This window comes from Girardinichthys multiradiatus, chromosome 14 (genome assembly GCF_021462225.1).
Source record: "Girardinichthys multiradiatus isolate DD_20200921_A chromosome 14, DD_fGirMul_XY1, whole genome shotgun sequence".
NCBI classification, from domain to species: Eukaryota; Metazoa; Chordata; class Actinopteri; order Cyprinodontiformes; family Goodeidae; genus Girardinichthys; species Girardinichthys multiradiatus.
The window spans coordinates 45,014,720-45,036,859 of record NC_061807.1 but is presented as its reverse complement, the minus strand read 5'-3'; the positions used below and the strand labels follow the sequence as shown (position 1 = coordinate 45,036,859).

Below are 22,140 nucleotides of genomic sequence, written 5' to 3'. Positions count from 1 at the left end.
TAGGTTGCGCCATACCTAGGTCCACGCTGGCTGCGATGAAGTTTGGGCCTCTATCAGATCGGAGTTGCTTTGCTGGCTATCTAATTGCAAAGAATCTACACAAAGCATTTATGCGGCTATTAGCATCCATAGACTCAATGACTTCAATGTGCGCAGCTCTAGTAGTCATACAGGTGAAAAGAATGGCACACCATTTGCTTTCAGCTGGACCGCCTTATGTGCTTTGCGTAACTACTGTCCCGAATACGTCCAGCCCAACGTTGGAAAAAGGTGGGGATTGGTCGAGTCTCTCGGGGGGGAAGATTTGCCATTTTTTGAGTCTCTAATTTCCTCATGAGTTTTCGGCATGTCACACAGTGGAAGATAATAGATGAGACTAGTCGTTTCCAGCTACAACCCAAAGTTCAGCTTGCCTAACGGCACCCTCTGTGAACTGCATTCCTTAATGCATTACCTTTGTTTGGTAGTGTTTCACTGGCATCTTAGTTACATGGTGATTATTTTAGAGAATGACAGGGTTTTTTTTTATCTCTGTCTCCTGCAAGGCGTGTGTGAGACAGCCCTTAACTCTGATGAGGCCTTGACTCATGTAGGGATCTAGAGTTAAGATGATACTTGAACTAGGGAAACCTTGCTTGACTTAGAGAGCAGCGTACGCCTGAGGGTAAGCATTCCTTTGAACAGACTGGAGAATGAGATTTTCAGTTGCCTGCAGTTCTTCAGGTGTGTTTTGATTTGCTTTGCAAGCGCTGCTGAATCGTGAGTGTTCATGTTCATGTTCTGATCCCAAATCCGCCAGGAGTTAGAAGTTGCACTTTTAAAAGTTTTTAATTCAAAGCAACTGTGGTCTGGGCCTCGCCCGACCACTCCTTTGTTCCAGTTTTATTACTGGAGTTTTTCCATTGAGTTCCCGCCTCAGAGTTTTATGATTCTTTGTTCAAGATTTGGGGCAATCAGCTGCTAAAGGCTAAAGGGGCGTGGCCCCACCGTTTACCAGCTGATCGCTGCAATCGAGACATCAGCACACCAGGAGGACTTCTCTTTCCATTTAACCCAAATTACACATTTTGTCCATAAAACTGCTGGTTTGATCTTCATAGACACGCATTGCGCATACATTTTTTTTTTATTATTATTATTAGGTAGTCATTTTTTTTCCCTTTGTGTAGAATAATGTTAGTTAGGTGAAGGTTTTTGGACCAGAATAATGGTATATCAGGATTATTTGGCTTCAGTAAATCTTCATATATATAATTAAGAGAAGCGTTTGTGTTTATTTCGTGCAAGAGTGATTTATCCGTCAAAACGAAGTTCCCCCACCTTCGGTGACGTGGTTGAAAAAACAGTGACATATTGTGGTTTTGGTTAATAATTTATCAATTATTAATGATGAATAGCTAATTGTAATTATTAAAGAGCTTTGAGCCCAGGATCACAACACCAGAGGACATCTCTGATTTCTATTCGTAATGATTTTTGGTTAAGAAATTAATTATTTTCAAATTATAATTTTAAATTATAATTCTTGATATTAATTAATCAATAATCATAATTCTTACAGTGGTGACGAAAGCTGCTAATTTGAATAACTTTGAATAGCCCACCTCCCCCAACTGTTTGTCAACAGAAGCTCCAACTGACTGCAACAGACTTGTCACTGAACTTATAGTAGTATTTTTCTATGTAAAGATAATTTACAGCACTGCATTAAAATTTATTATTGACGTCTGCAAATTGCATCATGACTGCAACCTAATGTCTCCATCCTGGTGATTGGTTTGGTTTCCTCGTTTTTAGATAAGTCTCACATAAAGTTCTAATCTATTAAATGTTCTGCCTCAGGCCGAGTTTGAAATCCTATCTCACAGCAATTAGCAAAATATCAAGGTAATATGGATGTGTTATTCTTAATATGTAATTTGAAATGTCCAAGGATTATTGTAGCATGCAGAAATATTGTTTATCAGTCTTCATTTTTTGTGTGCAGGTATGAATAGAGCAATGGGCTAATGGCTTACACCTTTTGAATACATGTTAATCTAGAAGAGGCTGGTGCTGCAGTTACTTACACTGTACCCATCAAATTTTATGTCTGCAAACCTCTTGACTTTAATGGACCCAGGAAGAGAAATGGGCAATAATTTGACTTTGACTATGTCACAAATGTGATTTTTATTTACAACTCTATACACATTACACATTGCCAAAACGCCAATGTCACAGTGTCACCGCATCATCCTCCTCTGTGTGCTACTCTGTGTTTGTGGTGCTGGTCATGTAATGTCCTTCGCTTCATCGGAACAGAAAGGCCTAATCTTTGAATAAAGATAAGTCTGTCTGTCCGTGGCCAGTCCAGGTGCAGGCAAGGCAGGAACACAGACGACAGGGGGTAGAACTTCCGGGTCACACAGCGCTGAAAGCTAACAGGCTCTGCGTCGCTGTGAGTCCTAGCTATGACCACACCAGGTCTGTTGGTATGAAAGCTGTTAATAAAAGCACACAAAAGACAATTAAAATATTGCATGTCTCTTTGTAATTGACAAATACAGATTGTAGAAGTCTGCATAATAGATACCTGAAGTACTGATAACTCTTGATCTGTGGGAGCTTTCGGAAGTAGGGACTCAGGTGTGCCTGCCAGTCAAACGTGTTGACTAACATCTTCCAGTCCGACCAGCTGTGGGATGTTGAGGTGACTTTCAGGAGAGCTGTTTTCACTACCTGTACACACCAGGACCATAATAGAAATAAGCATGTTAGTTTTCATGCATATGACTGACTTTCTTCTTCGATTTTCTATCAGATGGAGTAGACTTACTTTGGCGATGTCTGCCAATGTGCTGACCCTGATCCTCTTGTATGCTTGTTTGATAAGCCCAAAGCCGCAGTCCGAGCCAAATTTGGTGTGGCCAGCAATCGGGAAGTGGGTGTTTAGTGTGAAGTGAAGCTTGTGTGCGACCCGCCATGCGCCATACCACAGCATAAAATTGTTTTTGTTTTGCCCAGTGCAGTTGTCATAATGAAGATCCACATCGGTTTCTCCAACTCCAAAATGAGTGAAGAAGTGGTTCATGTAGCTGATGACTTCATTGCTCCCCTTCCCTGATGACATGCCTTTATCAATCAGGAAATTCACCTGTTTCTGCAGGCCTTCACAAGAGACACCAAAAAGTCCACATTTCCGTGGTGTCAGGAAGTACATTGGGCCAGGCTGCAGTGGGTTCGAGGGGAAGTGCATCTGATGAAAACAGAGGACAAAAAAACAGGGATTAGATCAAACAAAAGCTGTGTATTGTAAAAGCAGTCTTATGTTTATACTTTATAAGAAAAAAAGTGCAATGTGGAAAATATACCTGCTGTGCAAAGTCAAAGCTGTAGTGCATCCTGATCTTGTTACTTGAAGGTGGGGAGGGGCCGATGGACCATTGATAGTTGTTGCAGGTCTTTTTGCAGGCAGCAGGCAGCTCGTTGTAGACGGCCCTCTCTTTTTGAACAAGCTGAAGATCATCCTGTTGCTTCTTGATTGCTGCAGTCTTCCTCTCCTCTGGAAGGTTTGCACTTCTTATAAGCTGGTCATTATTCTGTTGGCACTGCCAGCAGAGATCGGTTCAGGGCCTACAGCTTCTTATGTGTGGGAGTAGCTGGGTCCAAAGCGCCCTGAAGCTTGATTTGCAAATTGCACACTCACCTGAAAGAAAAATATCACAGGGTTATTCATTTTTGATGAAGTTTTACATCCCTGGTCATTATAAGAATTTCACTGTTCTATAAAAATGTATTTTTATACATACCAAGCTCCTTAGCAGACTTTATATAGAGATGCCACACTGAGGCCTTTGACACATGTGTTGGCAGTAGCTTCACATGCCAATCCCTGTGGCCAGGATGTCGACCATGATGGCCTGATCCTCAGTGTAGTTTTTTATGAACTCCAAAACTCTGCAGAGTTGCTCACTGCTGATAAAATCGGGATCCTGTGGCCGCTGGCTCTTTTCCCACAAGCGGGGTCTTGCACCGTTCTCATCAAAGTGTCTGATGATGTCAGTCAGTCAACGTGGCTTTACAAATTCTGAGCAGGGAAACAAAGGAAATATTCAGCTTATGATTTACATGACGAGTGTTGACAAAATTGGTATGACAATACACGACGTTTTTTCTGCATATAGGTGTGTTTATAGAAATAAACATCTAACACAAAACATAAAAATAGTTATTTGTTTTTTATTTTTTATCAAACTTAGATTAAAAATATAACCCCCCCACTCAAATCGATTGTCACATTGTGAATGGGATACAGTGGTTGAAAACCTCGTGTAGCAATGCTAGACAAAAAAAAACTCTTGTTGTGACCACTGATTACCCAGCGCAGGGGAAAGAAAAAAAAAACACAACCTCAAGCTTACATTAAAAATACAAACACAAACCCCACTCAAATCAGTCAAAGTTTCGTATCTTCTCCATTTCACTGTCTCTGTTTTTCTCAAATGTTGTGATAGCAATAGCTTCTGATATCTTACGTTCTAGCTCCTCAGCCGCCAGTCCAAAGCTTTCTTCGTCATCCTCGTCTTGGGTTGAAGACAGTTGCAAACTAGGAATGTTCTCCAAAGTAATGCAGTCGCTATCATCTTCCGCTTCATCTCCTTCTGATTCAGAATCTGAAGAGAGTCTGGCGGCGGTACTGCTGAACATGTTCTCCCACAGCGAAGCGCTGTAACAGCCGTGATTCAGTTCGTTTGCAACACGATGAGCTTAGTCCATCGTGAAGAAACACATTATTTTTCATAGGAGCTGTTAAGTAACCACGAGGTTTCTTGAAGCACCCTGGTTATTGGTCGACAAGCAGAACAAAAGCAAGCACGGAGCCAAACAAAGCCGTTACAGAAATGAGCTGAGGCTTTCCCCCTCCCCAAAATGTAAATAGGAGCTGGCTGAGTTTTAGGCTAAAAACAAGCAGAGTTCAAACATAAAATTTACCATTTTAAAACCTCCGAAACTGTCATTTAAAGAACTGAGTGGATAATTTCAACTTGCACATTTTGCAATAAAACGAAAATCACTATTTTCTCAGAAATTGACGGTTTTTCCTAATTTTCTCCGTTTGTGCTCTGCCGACTTGTTCCTAGTTTTCCCGTGGCGCGTCACATTTTCCATGATTCCCAGGGGTACATTTTGTCCTCGGGGAGGGGAGCATCCCAATCTTGGACTTCGTTTTCAAGTTCACGTAGCAGCAGTCTGCCTTTTTTTTGTTACTGGCGCTGCTAGTCCCAATGGTCAAATATACAATTCACCACTAAGAGCACGCCACAATGGGTGTAGGGTCAGTCATTAATAGCTACCTTGAATGTAAAAGTGTCAGTATTTATGTCCCAGCATAGACCTAGGCTTCTTTGTGCTGGTAGAGCGTCATTGTCTAGGCTTGGGTCTTTGATACCTGTGGCTAGATCATTGTGCTCAAAGGCTTGCATGACTGAAACACCGTTCGAGTTAATTTTGTGAAGCTTGACATTAGACTCAGCTAGAGACGCACACATGCGCATGAGCAGATTGACTGCTGTGGACTCTGTGGGAAGCGAAATCAACCCGTCATCCACACAGAAATGTCTCTCGACAAAGTGAGACAAAGTGTCAGTTCTAAATTTTGGTTCACCTTTCTGGATAGCTCGCCGTAGGCAATAAATAGCTATTGCTGGCGATGGGCTGTTTCCAAAAAATGTGTACACGCGTGCGGTATTTCTGCACCTCTATTGATAAGTCATTGTCCTTGTGCCATAAGAACCTGAGATAGTCTCTGTTGTCCAGTCTGACGAGAAATCCATAAAACATTTGCTGGATATCAGCAGTGACTGCAATAGGTTCTTTCCTAAATCTGATGAGAACACCGAGCAAGGTGTCATTGAGGTCTGGGCCTGTTAACAGCACTGAGTTGAGGGACATACCGAACTGCTCAGCACTCAAGTCAAAGACTACCCGAATCTGTCCAAGCCTATGCTCCCTGCCATAGCATGGTTTCTCTGATGTTGACGCTATTGTGGCAAGGAGTGAAGAGAGATGGACAACCATTGGGAAGTATGTGAGTTTTGTACACATTAATGGTTGGCTTATGCACACTGAGACACACTTCGCCCACAATTACCCACCCTAAGTCTAACCGCTGCTCAAAAGGGGGCGTTGTGGGGTCCGTTGACTTGTCACCACACTTTATGGACTCGCATAATGTCTCTGCCCAGCAGGACTACTATCTGGGCATCTGGAACATGTTTGGGAATGTGAGGAGTGAAATGTTTTAAGTGTAGTTAGACCTGGATGTTTTCTGAATAACCCCAGACTTCTTGATAGAAGAAATTTAGAAGTATTAAAAAGATGCAGCCAAAATATGGTACTGGACTTCACATTTTTATTAAAAAACAATCAAATTTTTTCAATTGTATTCCATATAATCACCTCCAGCTCCACCTAACCTGACAATGAGTTAAAAGGAGAAGACAAAAATAGCGTACTCTATTTGCGTACTCGCAGCACCACGAATGCGCAACTACGTGCACACCTAGAGACGGACACCATTCTGGAGAACTCCAGAGCAGCAGTTTACTCCAGGTCGACTTGCCTCCTTCATTACCTGAAACGTTACACTGAGCGCCTCAAACAGGGCTCATTTCAGAGCAACCGCAGAAGTAACCGGAGAGAGGGAGCCTGGTGCGTGTGTGTTCAGGAACAGGTGGACGCAGAGCGGTATAACTCAGACGAAGATAGTGGTAAAACCTGAATGCTGAACTGCACTAGTGTCTCACATGCTCAGTGCCGAACAAAATACTATTATTTTTTGCAGGCCAAATTTCTTCAGAAGTGGAATGAAGGGCTGAAAAGATGGCGATAAAAGAGAACAGGTTCATAAAAGAAGGAACAATGTTAATAAATGTTTCAAAAGCTCTTGGCATAATAAAATAAATGTGTTTTAGGATTTTACCATTTGACTAAGATTTAGGAAAATCAACTTTATACCACTTTCCTTTTTTGAAATATAAGAATAAAGACAATGGAGCCTCAGGAGTGGAACACTGATGAGAATGTAAAGTTTAAAAAAGGTAATTTATGTAGATAACAAAAGAAGCACATTTATCTGGCCCAAAATAAACATCTGAGTTTAAGAAAAACATTTGTCAGCAAAAATTCAGATTAAGTTCTTTTCTAAATACCTCAAAATGTGTCAATATTTGCTTCATCAAAATGGTTTCTCATCAGGCCTAAACTCTGTTTCTCCTTGTCCTTCATTCAGCTTCTAACAAAAATAAAAAGTAAAATTATTGCAAACCTTTTTTTTTAATTTACAATAATTTACATTCAGTCTAATTCAGCCGAGACAGAGAACTGGTGCAATATGTGCTGTGTTATTTTAACCTTAAATTACTTATAAATTGTCTTATTGAAATCTAAATTTTTTGGATTTGGGCTAAAGCCCCTAATGTTTTGAGACCCAAAAAACGCCCCTGACATGTGCAAGGGCAACTTCGAGAGTTGGTATTTCGTCTCTGTTAAACATTATTTCATTACATTAAATGAGAGGAAGGTCTAAACATAAACCTCCATTGACTGGTTCAATTTGAAACCCTACTGCCATTCTGCCAAGCATTTCTGTTAGACCAGTACATGTTCTCATATTGTACGTTAATAGGCTGCCTTCTCTTCCAAAGAGCTCAAAGAATTCTGGACGTGCAAGTGACCAATTACTCTGATCATCAAGGATCCCATACATCTTGATAGATCGTTCAGGTTGGCCTGCGGGGAATACTTTGACTAGGCAAACCTTAGAGCGAGAATGTGGAGTGCTGTGGAGTGCTGTCTTTGCCGCAGATCTCAGTGCACCATGATGTTTGGGGTTCTGCCTCTGGCTCAGGTTTGGTTAGTGACTGAGGTTGTTGGGTTATGTCTGGATGCATAGCACAGCAGTGTTTCTCGCTTTGACATTCATTACATTTGAGTGTTGTTTGACAGTTTCTTACTGTGTTATTAGGAGAGCAACATTTGAAGCAGCGTTTGTGTTCTTTGAGTATGTTACGTCTTTCTTGTAGTGATGTCATCTGAAAGGCTCTGCATTTGGCTAACGGATGCATTTTGTTGTGAACAGGGAAGTAACGTGTTTGATCTTGATCTTTATTTGTGGCGGTCGCCTTGTTAATGTTCATCTTGTGGACAGAAATGGGAGTTTCTTTGCAACTATTTAGTTTGAATTGGGCTCTCTCACCTTTGTTGTAGGGTTGGCTGTTGTGTGTTAGGGTGAAACTTGGATTGTTTCTGGCTTTGGCCTGCTCTTGAACAAATGTCACGGAGAAGGGAGGAAATGTCACTTTGTAATTATACTTGTATTTTGAGCCTGAATGGACCCACTTGTCTTGTAGGCTTGGAGGCAGTTTTTCAACTATAGGCCTAATACCACGTGGGGTGTCAAGATAAACCAGACCCGGAAGATAATCTTAATTTTTAGCAACTAGCAGTTCCATAAGCAAATCACTAAGCTCCCTCAGTTTCACATTATCTCTGTTTGTAAGGCAAGGGAATGTGTCTAGCTTTCTGAAGAGGGCATTTTCAATTACTTCAGGTGTCGCATAACATTCTTGGAGTATGTCCCATGACAGTTCTAAGGCAGCTTTAGGATTGGTAGCATAGACAGCTTTAATTCTTTTAACATGGTCAGAAGACTCTTTACCACTTGACAAGAAGGTCAAGTGGTAAAATACATCTTCAGTTGCATTTAGAAAGGATGACTGCCATGCTCTGAAGTTCTCAGGGGTGTCATCAAACTTAAAAAGCACTGTTCTAATTAACTCTCTGCATGCAAGAAACTTAGCGAAGTCTAGGTGTGTTGCTACAATGATGAGGAAGAGGGTGGGAACTGTGGGGACTTTCTTTGTCTCTTTGTTTGCTTAACCCTCCCGCGGTCCCAACTCAGCGCTTGTACAAAGTGAGGCAGATATAACGGGAGGCGTGAAACAGTTCCCCGAAACCAAGACATAAAGACAAAAATAAATAAATAAATAAAAATTCAAATAATAAATTATTAAATAAATAAAACATAGCTGGGGTCCACCCGACCCCTCTGGGACGGGGGGGAGAACTAAAAATAAATAAATAAATAAAATGAAAAGCATAGCCGGGGTCCACACGATCCCTCGTGGGACAGCGGAGAGGGGTCAGAAACATAAAATAAGATGAAAAGCACAACGGTTTCTTAGAAGGGTCGAGTGGACCCCTCTGTGAAACCGCGGGGAGAAGTAAAAATAAATAACTAAATATCTACTAAAATAATATAAATAAATATCTATACCACCTAAACTTTAGATTACACCTTTTCAATATCTGTTCTTTTCTCATCTCTTTTTCTTACAGACACTGCTTAAGCAATGACAAGAGCAACTCGGAGGATATACGTTTATTCACTCAGTCACAAGATAGCATACATGAGAAGGTTCACTCACTTTAAAAATAAGTCTGTCCCATAGAGTACAGTTCTCTTATACGATAAACTTCATGATTGTTTTCATACATCTCTAGAATTACTGCATGAATTCTATATGAAGATTTCAGTTCATACAAGACTGTCTCCAATATTGTTTTCACACTCTGATCCTCTGCTTTTAGGCTTTGTTGTGTCAGCAGATTCTGGATAGCAAGAATCAGCTGTGCAGTTTGGAATAGACACATGATGGGGTCCTAGTGGAGTTGATAATAATCCTCATCCACAGCATCCAGGCTGTGGTGCTTTATGTAAAGCAACACAGACATTCACCAGTATAGACACATCTCCACCATGAGAATATCTGCATCATTGTATCCTGAATTCCATGAAAGTTTTGAGTCACCTTCTGAGGGCTGACCATCATAATGGAAGACTACAAATTGACATTGATAATGTAAATTATAATTATAATGTCAAACTGGCACATGTGTAGACTTTACCTTTTTACTGTCTCTCTATGTCTAATATTTGTTTAACCTGTTGAGAGGTCTATTAGTGCAATGACACCTAAGCTACAAAAAAATTGCCTTTGGACAGAATTGCTATACAATTTCTTCTTGGTGTTCAGATAAAAACACAATATTTTTAACCAGATATAGTTGTTGGTCATCATGAAAATAAATAAATCCAAGTTTAACCAGTGTCATTTCAGCTCTGACATAAACCATTCATGTCGTCAAGCCAGCCTCCACAATGGCCAGACGTTGCTAGTTTATCAGTACAATCAATTAACACCTTTAAGGAGTAACTTGTGTACAGGTGCCATCAAAGGATAAAAGGTATGACAGAAATATGTAGTTATTAGCATTAGCCCATTTTCCATAGCTTGTGGAAAACCCACGGTTTTTGAAAGCCCAGGGTGTGTTTTGATACAAATTTACTGGGGTAATTTACTTTCACGGGTTAAAGGTTCTGCTTTTAGGTGGTTAAAGAGGCGTGGTTGTGTGCAGCAAGGCATGGCAGCAGCTCTGGTAACGGTACAAGTAAGTGTACAAATGTATTGTTTTCATACCATCAATTTGTCACTAAAAGTATTTTTAAGCTGTTTCGAAGTGAGAAAGTAAACCTCAAAGCTTCATCTGTGCAGTCAGTTCATCAAGAATCACTCTACTTTAAATGTTCTTTCTGAGTTTTCAGAGCAGCAGCGCTCCACATACAGGCTGGTCTGGCTGCTAAGCTGCGTAGGACTGGGTTTGTTTATGGTGGCTGAAAGTGAACATCAAATGTTTAGTAGGTATGTGGTGAATAACTACAAGTACCAGAATATAAAACTAAATGTTTTTTGCCAGAAATGTTTCACATTTTAATTTATTGTTGGCATTTATAATAATCTGTTTCACCACAGTTATGTAAGAATATTTTAATGCAGTACTGATGAGCTGAGCACTTTGAATTGTACTTGTAGATAAAAAATACACATATCGCTAAGATTGACTTCTCATTATGCCTAACTCATTGGAGTGCGAACTATTATTTTTCATTTTTCATAGTTGAGGAGAGACAGTTCAAGGTTTGGGTGCTTTAATGCACTATTATGATGCTTTAATAATGCATTACACTGCTGTTGCAAAGTAACAACTCTGGCCAGATGCAGGTTGGTAAAAAACTATATGTAAAATAATGATACAAACTTTTCCTGCTTATGGATCCAGTTCAATTTAAAGAATAATGGGAGGAATTAATCAACTGTAAAACTCTAAAGCTGCTCATCATCAATCAGTTTTTATTAGCTGATAGTCTTTTAAACGGCGTAAAGGAGTAATGCCATCTGCTGGAATAGAGGTATAGGGCAGTTTTCTTAACAACTTCCCCAAACGCCATCAGACTGGGTCCGTGGCCTTTCTGAGCAATGGAAACAGAAGGCACATGATTCCTTGTACCCCAATCCAGGGCTTTAAATCCTATGGCTTTCGGTGGGAAAGCGGTTATTGAAGCAGAAAAAAATACGTGGGCTGCATCATTCGGGAGCCCCTTCCACTCTGTAAGTAAATCAAACTCTGCTAGTATGTAAACAGTAGATGGTGTGCGTCGTTATAAACGGTACTGTGGTCATGTGATGGCAGTGGCGCCGTGGCTTAGTTGGTTAAAGCGCCTGTCTAGTAAACAGGAGATCCTGGGTTCAAATCCCAGCGGTGCCTTTTCAGTTTCAAAGTCAACTCTATTTATTTATGTCCATAAAATGTATTTCATTTAATATTATTTTGTGTCTGTCCCTTATTTTTATTTTGTTCCTGGCCGTTACTTCCGTTTTGTTTTTTATTTTTCCCAAATTAATACTTGTTTGATTGTTGCCGCTTATTATTTGTTTTATGTATGTTTTTGCGTTAGGGTTTGGTGTATTACTTATGAACAGCATATAATTATGTACTATTTTGATATGTGTACAATATGCTGTTGAAAAAGATAAATAAAGTTGTAAAAACAAAGTCAGAGCTGTTCCTTAAGGCTAAACTCATTAAATCAGGTTGATACTTATTAGATTGATTTTCTTTCAAATGGTTGCTATACTAATGCTACACCCACAGTATGACTGACTATAGGCTCAACACCTTCCAGCAAGACAGGAAAAGCATTTTGATTTTAATATTAACAGTTCATGAATGTGTTTCATGTGCCATGCGTTTCATGAATCTGAAAAAAAAAAACATAAAAAACTCAGAATACTTTTTATTATGTGTTGTGTGTAAGTGTAACAACAGTATTCTCTATGTGTCTGGACTAGAGTATGGTTGCTACATAGAAGTGTTTTCTTCAAAAGAAAACATCCAGGCCTATCTAAGACTCCCAAAACCTTGGGTAAGAATGTGTAATAAATGTATACAACAAAAGACCAGAATTATATTTTAGTTTTTGAACAGCCTTTGCAGAGTTCCCGTGGGCGTAGAAGTCCCCCAGCAGAATAATGGTGTCCCCAAGGGGGGCACTATCCAGCATCCCTGACAGAGACGCCAAGAAGGCCGGGCAATCCGCACTACTGCTCGGCCCGTAGGCCGAAACGACAGTCAGAGACCAGTCCCCAACCTGAAGGCGCAGGGATGCGACCCTCTCATCCACTGGTGTAAACCCAAACACAAGACAGCAGAGCTGGCGGTCAACAAGCAAACCCACCCCAGCCAACCGCCTCTCCCTGTAGGCCACTCCAGAGTAGAAGAGAGTCCAGCCCCTCTCGAGGAGATTGTGTTCCAGAGCCCACACTATGCGTGGAGGTGAGCCCGCCTATTTCTAGTCGATATCTCTCGACCTCCCGCACACGTTTAGGCTCCTTCCCCCCAAGCGAGGTGACATTCCATGTCCATAGAGCCAGCCTAAGCATCCAGGGATCGGGCCGCCGAGGTCTCCACCTTTGTCTGCCGCCCAATCCTCTTTGCACCGGTTCCTCACGGCTCCCCCTGCAGGTGGTGAGCCCACTGGAGGATGGTCTCGCGTCTCTTGTTCGGGGTTCTGCGAGGAGCTATCCAGCCACCAGGCGCTCTCCGATGAGTCCCGACGGCATGCCCGGCTCCAGGGTGGGACCCCGGCTCCGCCGTACCGGGCGACATCACGTGTTTTTGTCCTCATGAGGGTGTCTTGAACCGCTCTTTGTCTGACCTGTCACCTAGAGCCTGTTTGCCATGGGAGACCCTACCAGGGGCATTTAAGCCCCAGACAGCATAGCCTCTAGGGTCATTCGAGCACTCAAACCCCTCCACCATGTTAAAGTGGCGGTTCAAGGAGGGGCAATTCTGATTATATGTATATATAAATATGTTTAACCTCCTAGGACCTGGCATCCACAAATGTTGACATCACATTTTGGGTTGTCTAGATCACAGTACTAAAGTTTGCTCTACAAGGGCCTGTTGTCCACATGCAAGGCCATTATACTGTCATCTAGTGGTGGCAGATGAGCATAACACAATACAGGTTAGATTCAAGATGGCTGACAACACATGCAGAAGTTCAGATGGCAACTCCCGATCCAAACGTCGACCAGGTAAAAAATTTGTTCAAATTTCATGGCTGATTCTTGTTCAAATATGCATAAAAGGGCACAATGTTTCTTATGAAAATAACATTTTGCACAAGTTAGTAACTGTAAAGATTTACAATGGCACAAAACATAAAGTACACATATGTGGACAGAGGGACTTGGTTTTGATAGTTTTGTTGATAATGTCCACAAAAGTGGACAGAGGGAGATAGTTTTGTACAAAATGTTTTTATGTTACTGTTAGGTATTATTTAGTCAACTCAGAGGTAAGAACGATACAGTCAGAGTTACTTGCAGCAAGGGTAGCCCACTTTGCAGTGAAACTACAAAGTTTTTGACACCCTATCTCTTTATTTATATGCACAGTTCAACAGACAGTTCAGACAGGGTGTGTGTGTGTGAGAAAGAAAGGAGGCTGGTTCTCACGAAGATAACAATGATCTCACACACACAGGGAGGAAGGCATAGTGCAGGTGCCTTGCAACACAAAGTTTTTACATGAGTGATAACAAGTTTTTGCACCCATCCAACAGTTACCATAAATGCTAGCCATAAAATGCGAAGATGAAATTGTATTTTGGGATAGTTTTATTGGAAAACAATAGTTTACATACAATACATATATCTATAAATATATCTATATCCAGAGCGTTATTCGATGGAAAAAGTGATGGAGTTATACTGGGGTTAATTGATGGAGACAACTCAGAGGGGGAACATTTGTCAACATTTCAATGATCCCGTCGGGGATCTGAATTTCAGCTCCCATAACAGGAGCCAAGCAGTTGTCATCAGGACAGTGGTGGGTGTGAGGACCCCATTCAACAGCCCTCTAAGCCAATCAGGGGGCGTAAACGTCTCTGTAATGATTATGAAGGATATTGTTCAGATCGTGACAGGGCCATATTATGCTCTCCCAGACATTGCTCTCGGACACAGCAGGATGAGGCTTATGTATCAAATAATGTCCCTGAAGATGTCAGGGTTGTTGTAGTCGGACCAGGGTGCAGAGAGACACTAGGCAACCAAACTGTAGCAGGGATCATGGTTTAATGAAGAATGAGGATAACTTACAGGAGATGGGAACTTAGCATGAAACACCGGAATGAGCTGGAGTAATACTTACTGGAAAGCAGATACATTGCAGGAGATACACTGACTGAGAATCGGGAACATAGCAGGACGTGGCGACAGGGAACAAAGGGAACAGATGAGTATAAATACAGGGGAAGTGAATGATGACAACAATGGATAAAAGAGAGAGATAATCAGAGTGAGTGATTGCAGGTGCGCAGGCCAGGTGAAGGGAACTGAGGGGATTAGGTTGCTATGGATACTGACAGGGCTGGAAGCTGGGAACACAGACATGGGAATACACTAAACTAAAAACGAACCTATAACTGAAACAACTCTACAAGTAATAAATCAAGGAAGCTAGGAAGGATAATAAACAAAACCTAAAATAGAAAGAAACTCAAAGGGAAAACTAAACCTAGAGGCCATGGGGAGAACTAGACTCAGGGAAAAAACCACCTGGGTAACAATAACAAAAGGGGGTCTAAGGCCAGAGGGGAAAAGGAAAAAATAAACTAGAAGAATGCAGCAAGAACAAATAACCTAACAGTAAACAAGCACAGAAACACTAAGTAAGGACCTAAACTAGAAAACCCAAAGAAGCAAAGAGAACTGTGCTAATAATAATTATAACCAGAGGAGAAAACCATTCTAAGTAATAAATAATTGAGAAAGCAACCACCAAGGGAACTATGGGCGAGGGGAGAAACTAGTAGGGAGGAGAGAGAGAAAAAAAACTATCAGGAAAACAGAAGGGATAAACAAACATAACTACTAAACCCAAAGAAATAGAAACACCTACTGAAAAGTAAACAAACATAAAACCAAAACAAATTCCAAAATGGCAGATGTTGACAGAAGAGACAACACCAGGACCAAGCAATCAAGAACAGTCCAAGAAAGTACATGGGATTCGATGGAGGGCTTCTCAGCTAACACCAAATGAAGCCCAGTTTGAGCATGAGGAGGAAACTGTCCAGGATAGAGAGGGCTGGACCTCACTGGACTATATAGAACAGTATCTTAATAAAGATTTAATGAAAATGATTGCAGACTGCTCTAACGCTACGTCACTGGCTAGAAGTGGGTGCACACTCAACACATCAACTGACAAAATGTATCATTTTTTTGGTGCCTGTATTTTGATATCTTACGTAGCGTAACCTGCAATCAGGATGTACTGGTCCAAAGCCTTGAGATTCCCTGCCATCACTGAAAAGTTCACACGTGACAGATTTTTCAGACTGAGACAATCACTCAAGGTGCTCATTGATGATGATGTTCCAGAAGATCTCAGAGAGAGTGATAAATTCTGGAAAGTTAGGCCTTTTCTGAACCACATTCTGAGAGGCTGCAGATCTCAAGTTTGACCAGAATGCGTTTCTATTGATCAGTAGATGATTCCATTCCAAGGAGCTTGGAAAATCGACAATATCTGCCTATGAAACTAAACCCAGTTGGCATTAAAAACTTTGTTTGTGCAACAGCAGATGGTATGGTGCTCTACTATGACATTTTTCAAGGTGCAGATACACTCCTTGAGCAGGTTGAAGAACCAGTGGACATGGGTTTGGGAGGTTTGGTGACAGACCTTCTCTTAGACCCTGCATTCTAATACAAATATTTACTGTTTACGGTTCTTTACATCCATCCAAGTTGTGCAACGCATGATGAAAAAGCTGATTTATGTAACCGGTCATAAAGAATCGGGTGGTTGCAGCAGTGCAGAAGCTACCAACTGACAAAATAATGGAAAGGGATGGAAGAGGCACCTCAGCACAGATTACCACTGAGGACGGAAAGATTTGCATGGTTAAGTAGTATGACAACAAACTGGTATTGATGATGTCTGCTGTTTGTGTTAGAGAGCCAGAAGACACCTGCCAGAGATAGAACAAAAAACTGAAACGATATGTGACCATCACGCGACCAAGTATTGTCCGTGAATGTTCAAGATGGGCAGAGTTGACCGTGTCGATAGAATGATGAGTTACTATTGCATGAGTGGCCATACAAAGAAATGGACACTGCGGGTCCTAATGTACATTATATATATCCATCAAGAAAGGATTCCAGAAGGTCTGTGGTGACAATTGTCTTGAATTCTGCCTTAATCTGAGGAGTACACAAAATATTATTGAACATATTTCCTACTGGGACACAGTACACTGAGATATAACGTATGTAACGTATTAATCCTAGGGATGCACCGAACCACAATTTTTATTTCTATTCAGTTCAATTCAATTCAGTTCAGTTTATTTATATAGCGCCAATTCACAACACATATTGTCTCAAGGCACTTCACAAAGGTCAGGTACATACATTCCAATTAATCCTAACCAGTTATTTATTCAAATTGGATAAAAAGTAAGGTAAGGCAAGGCAAGGTAAGGTAAGGTAAGGTAAGTTTATTTATATAGCGCTTTTCAGCAGCGAGAGGTAACAACAGAGGTAATTTAAAAATAAAATAAAATAAAACAAAGAGAATAGAATGATGGACAAGAAAATGAAAGGAAAATTGGACTGAAAACGTAACTAATTATGCTTAGATGGCACAGTCAAAGGCCACTCTAAACAAATAAGTTTTTAATCTTGATTTAAAGCAACTTAGGGTTTCGGCGCTTTTACAGTTTTCTGGGAGTCTATTCCAAATTAGTGGAGCATAAGAACTAAAAGCTGCTTCTCCATGTTTGGTTCTGGTTCTGGGTATGCAGAATAGATTTGAGCCAGAAGACCTGAGAGGTCTGGGTGGTTGATACACTGACAACAAGTCTGTAATGTATTTTGGTGCTAAGCCATTCAGTGATTTATAGACTAACAGAAGTATTTTAAAGTCTATTCTCTGAGCTACAGGGAGCCAGTGTAGGGACTTTAGAACCGGGGTGATGTGCTCCAATTTCTTAGTTCTAGTGAGGACGCGGGCAACAGCGTTCTGGATCAACTGCAGCTGTCTGATCGACTTTTTAGGGAGAACTGTGAAGACACCATTGCTGTAATCAATTCTACTAAAGATGAACGCATGAATTCGTTTTTCAAGGTCCTGCTGAGACATTAGTCCTTTAATCCTGGAGATGTTCTTTAGGTGATAGAAGGCCGACCTTGTTACTGTCTTTATGTACCTCTGAAGGTTCAGGTCTGAGTCCATCACTACACCCAGGTTTCGAGCCTGACTGGTGGTTTCTAGCTGTATTAACTAAAGTTGTGTGCTAACTTTTAAACGCTCTTCTTTTGGTCCAAAGGTTATTACTTCAGTTTTGTTTTGATTCAGCTGAAGAAAATGTTGGCCTATCCATGCACTGATTTCTTCTAAGCATTTACCCAGCACTTGAATGGGTTCATAGTCACCTGGTGACATCGTAACGTATAGCTGTGTGTCATCTGCATAGTTATGATAACTTACGTTGTTGTTTATTCAAATCTGAGTTAGGGGGAGCATGTAGATATTGAATTGGAGGGGCCCTAAGATGGACCCTTGGGGAACACCACATGTGATTTTTGTGGTCTCTGATGTAAAGTTACCTCCTGACACAAAAAAGTCCCTGTCCTTCAAACCAATGGAGTGTTGTACCAGAAAGGCTGACCCAGTTTTCCAGGCGCTGTAATAAAATAGAGTGATCAACAATGTCAAATGCTGCACTAAGGTCCAATAATACCAGCACTGTGGTTCTTCCACAATCTGCATTTATACGGATGTTATTGAACACCTTGACAGGAGCAGTCTCTGTACTTTGGTGAGCACGGAAGCCTGACTGGAAGACATCGAAGCGGTTGGTCGTTGTTAGGAAGTTGTTTAACTGCTGAAACACAGCTTTTTCAATAATAAAACGTTTTTCTATGTAAGGAAACCTAGCAGATTGCATCAAGTCAAAGACTTGTAGCAGTCACTCCTCCTAGATGAGCATGTAGAGACAGTGGACAGTCACTGGTGTTGACTTTGCAGCAATCTCTCATACTGAGCATGCATGATGTTCAGTCTGATTCAAATCTGGACTCTGGCTTGGCCACTCTAGGACATTCACAGGGTGGCTCTGAAGCCAACACTTTGAGATCTTGGCTGTGTGCTTTGGGTAACTGTCCTGCTAATAAAAAAACCGTTGCCCCAGTCTGAGGTCAAGAGCACTCCAGAGCAGGTTTTCATTCAGGATTCGCTGTACATTCCTGCATTAACATATCCCTCTATCTTGACTTGTCTGCCAGTTCCTGCTGCTGAAAAGCATCCCTATAGCATAATGCTGTCCAAATCCAGATGCTAGCAGAGAGAAAGTGAGATGGGTTACAAGTTTTGTGAGAGTTGAGATTTATATTTGTTGGGACCCCAAGCCATGGTTACAAAATGAACCATGGCTGGTTCCAGAAAAGTTCTTACTTTTCTGGAACTTTCAAAATAAATCGCATTAACCTACTTCCAGCACAGCCAGAAACGGGGTAACAGCGGACTTCCCGTGACGTCACTGTCCGAATAAAAACCCCGCTTTTGCAACAAACTGACCTCTTCCACGCAGGTCCCCAGAGGAACTGGACGGAGGGACACAGCGCGCTAATGTCTCTTTGCAGGCAAAAAGACATAACTTTTCAAACTGGATCCAAGAGTGTCATACGATCATGCGATCATATGCACTAAGTTAAGTAGGAATGAATTACTGTTTGTGTATCCGGTATTCATTCATGAACGGGGGTAATTAAGGTACAAACATTGCTTGACTCTCTCTCTGAGGTCTACAGAAGCAAACTGTTTTCCAGAGAGTTCCCAGCAGAGACCCTGTCTCTACGACGCCAAGTGGAGCAGTTTTCCCGATCTTAAGGAAGGACAACGGGACCGCATCACCGTGGTTACAGCAGTAACGTGCAGTTTGGCCGCCCAACAGAACGAGCCGCCCCACCCCACAGCTACGGAGGTTAGCTGCAGTTAACCCTTTGTTCACTGTGAATGCTTTCTCCAACTTTGTTGCCTGGAAAACATTTCCTCAGCACGGTTCACGTAAGAGGTTGTGTTTTGGGCAGAAAGTAGTTTAGAGTGAAATAATCTCAACATTTTTTTTGTTTTAACTCAGCTATCTTAGTGCTAACTAATTATCTGCTCATGACATGTGCTCAGTTTATGTGTTCTGTGTTTTGTTTTTTTTTTAAGTTAAGACAAACTTTATTTAAAAGGTGATTTTAAACACAGAAGATCGGCCATAATGCGCCGTCCACACTTATGCATTTTAACCCTTTTATTAAAGGTATTTTAAAGGTATGTGTTTGATTCTGATGATAAGCTATAAACTTCTTTTGTTAGCTCCAACCGCTAACAGCTAAGAACACATGCTTGCCTGCTAAAGATCATTTACCCAAAAAGGTTGTTAGTTTTCAATCTAGTAAAATAATATTTCCCTTAATATTATTTTACTGAACTTGATAACTATCACAATTAAGCCCATTTCTCAAAGATTTGGTTCTTATTCAAAATAACATTTCTTTAAATATTATTTTAATAAATAAAGGCAGCTAATTAAACACCGTTGGAAATTGGTCATCCAGAAGGTTGGTTTTATTCAGCAAATCAGTCTTTAAAATATTATTTTATTAAAATAATATTTTATCTGATCTTGCATTGTGAATGGTTGTCTAAAGGTATACCAATTATTGCATAAGTTGGTTCCAAGTCTAACTTAGCTTCACTTCCAGATTCTTCAAGATAATCCTTGGTTCTCAAACATAAACAACATTGCATGGTAATGTTGCATCCCTCTTTTGGTCATGGTTTTCAAACATCTTTAATCAACTTGTTTATATTGTGCATAGCCTATTAGTCTTCCTTCTTCTTTCATTCTGCTTGGTAGTTTTGTTGGATTGTTTTAGCATAGCAAAGAGTTTGTTGATTGAAATGTTTGACTTTGAGTTGACTTATTTTTTGTTAAATTCTTGTATTTTAAGAAATTGTGTGAATTCATTCCGTGTGTGCACAGTTTTGTTGTTCAATAATGTCAGAGCTTGGCTCATCCCTTTCAATTTTGTTCTAATGGACGGTGGCTGGGGGGTGCAAACCAACATTACAACCAATAACATATTATCTTATCATTGATTCAGAACTGTTATTATCACATGGAAAACTCACACATAAAGACATAGCAGAATGCATGAGATATACCTTTAATCTTGGACTTTTTCCCTGCCACGTTGCTGTCATTGCAAATGAATCAATAAAAGCAGCCTGACCTGTATTCTGGATGTTGTAATCCTTCACGATTATAGCAATGAATGCATTAATAGACTGCAAATGTATTAAAAGACCAAAGATTAGCAAAATACTGTAACAACTTTGAAATTTAAAAACAATATAACTGAACTTTTCTTCCAAAGTATCTCGGGCAAAGAACAAATGTTTCCAAATTCACAGGAGTTGTTGTCCATGATGAGAGGAATAAACCCAGTGAAGGACTTGTTGAAAAAATAATTTGTTCCTATGTTATAGAGGGGGAACTGATTATTTCAGCTGTCTGAAATATTCTGTTCCCCCTTGTAATTCTGGCAAATAAAGAGTAAATGTGTCCACATTCACAAGAATAGTTGTGTATGATGTGAGGAATGACCCACCCAAAATATATGGTGATTGGTTAATCCCTGTCCCATGGGGCAACAAAATATTACGAGGTGTGAGCGTCAGGCTCTATGATGTTCCTATAAACATTTTTTCCCTCTTTTTAAAAGAGAGGAAATATGTTCTCATACATGACAGGGACAGAATGTTTAATATAGGAATATGTAAAGTACTTAAATAATACTAGAGTGGATTATTTTAAACAAAACAACATCAGACAGTACCATTATCAAAGCAGTAAAATGTATTTTATAAATCCAGTATTTTGTCATATTTTACATTAAAACGCGATTTATCAGAAAAATAAGCTACACTCTCATCTATTCAGGAAGCCAACAGAGTGAGCATCATTTGTTTTATATCAGTAATAAAAAAGTAGAAATAAACACGACGTTTTGGAAAACAGTGTTTGGTGGCTGACTGATGTCCGTCAGGTTAAAGTGAACATGACACAAATTGGAAAAGACATGGATTCTTTCGGCGAAACAACACGAAGCTGTGCAAAAAAAACCTCACAAGACCAGGTTCATTTTGTATTTATTTATTTTTTCTAGGAGCTGTTGATTAAAAATTAAGTAACAACATTGACATGAATACGTTTCGTCGTTTTACCGACAAATCGATCAGAAAAGCTGTGAAGACGGTCGGATCCGCCTCTCTGGCTGCAGTGCGCGCTCCCGACACAGGGGGAACAGAATATTTCAGGGGAACAGAATTTCGCACAACAGTGGATTTGGAGAAGGTGTTCGACAGTGTCTCTCGGGGAATCCTGTGGGGGGTACTCCTGGAGTATGGGGTACCAGGCCCTTTGATACGGGCACTTCCGGTTCGTAGGACCCACCACTTCTTGAAACCAGAGATGGTCCTCACATAGAGACAATGTTCAGAAGAAGCCCCAAACGAGACTGTACTTCTTGAGGCAACTCAAGAAGTACAAACTTCCACAGGAGCTGCTGGTCATCTTCTACACTGCCATAATTCAGTCTGTCCTGTCTCCGTCCA

General features: G+C 40.7%; 1 protein-coding gene and 1 non-coding gene across 2 annotated transcripts; one reads left to right on the top strand and one right to left on the bottom strand.

Moving 5' to 3' along the window:
• Positions 1–2,153: 2,153 nt before the first annotated feature.
• Positions 2,154–4,907, bottom strand: LOC124881001. Its single transcript, XM_047386479.1, has 6 exons — positions 4,518–4,907; positions 3,792–4,069; positions 3,354–3,688; positions 2,819–3,238; positions 2,576–2,721; positions 2,154–2,483 (listed from the first exon to the last, which is right to left on the bottom strand). The coding sequence occupies exons 3-6, from the start codon at positions 3,381–3,383 to the stop codon at positions 2,234–2,236; spliced, it is 846 nt and encodes a 281-aa protein (XP_047242435.1). The 5' UTR covers positions 3,384–3,688; positions 3,792–4,069; positions 4,518–4,907; the 3' UTR covers positions 2,154–2,233.
• A 6,668-nt stretch (positions 4,908–11,575) lies between these two features.
• Positions 11,576–11,649, top strand: trnat-agu. The gene has a single exon. It is a non-coding gene; the product is annotated as a tRNA-Thr (tRNA).
• The last annotated feature ends 10,491 nt before the right edge of the window (positions 11,650–22,140 follow it).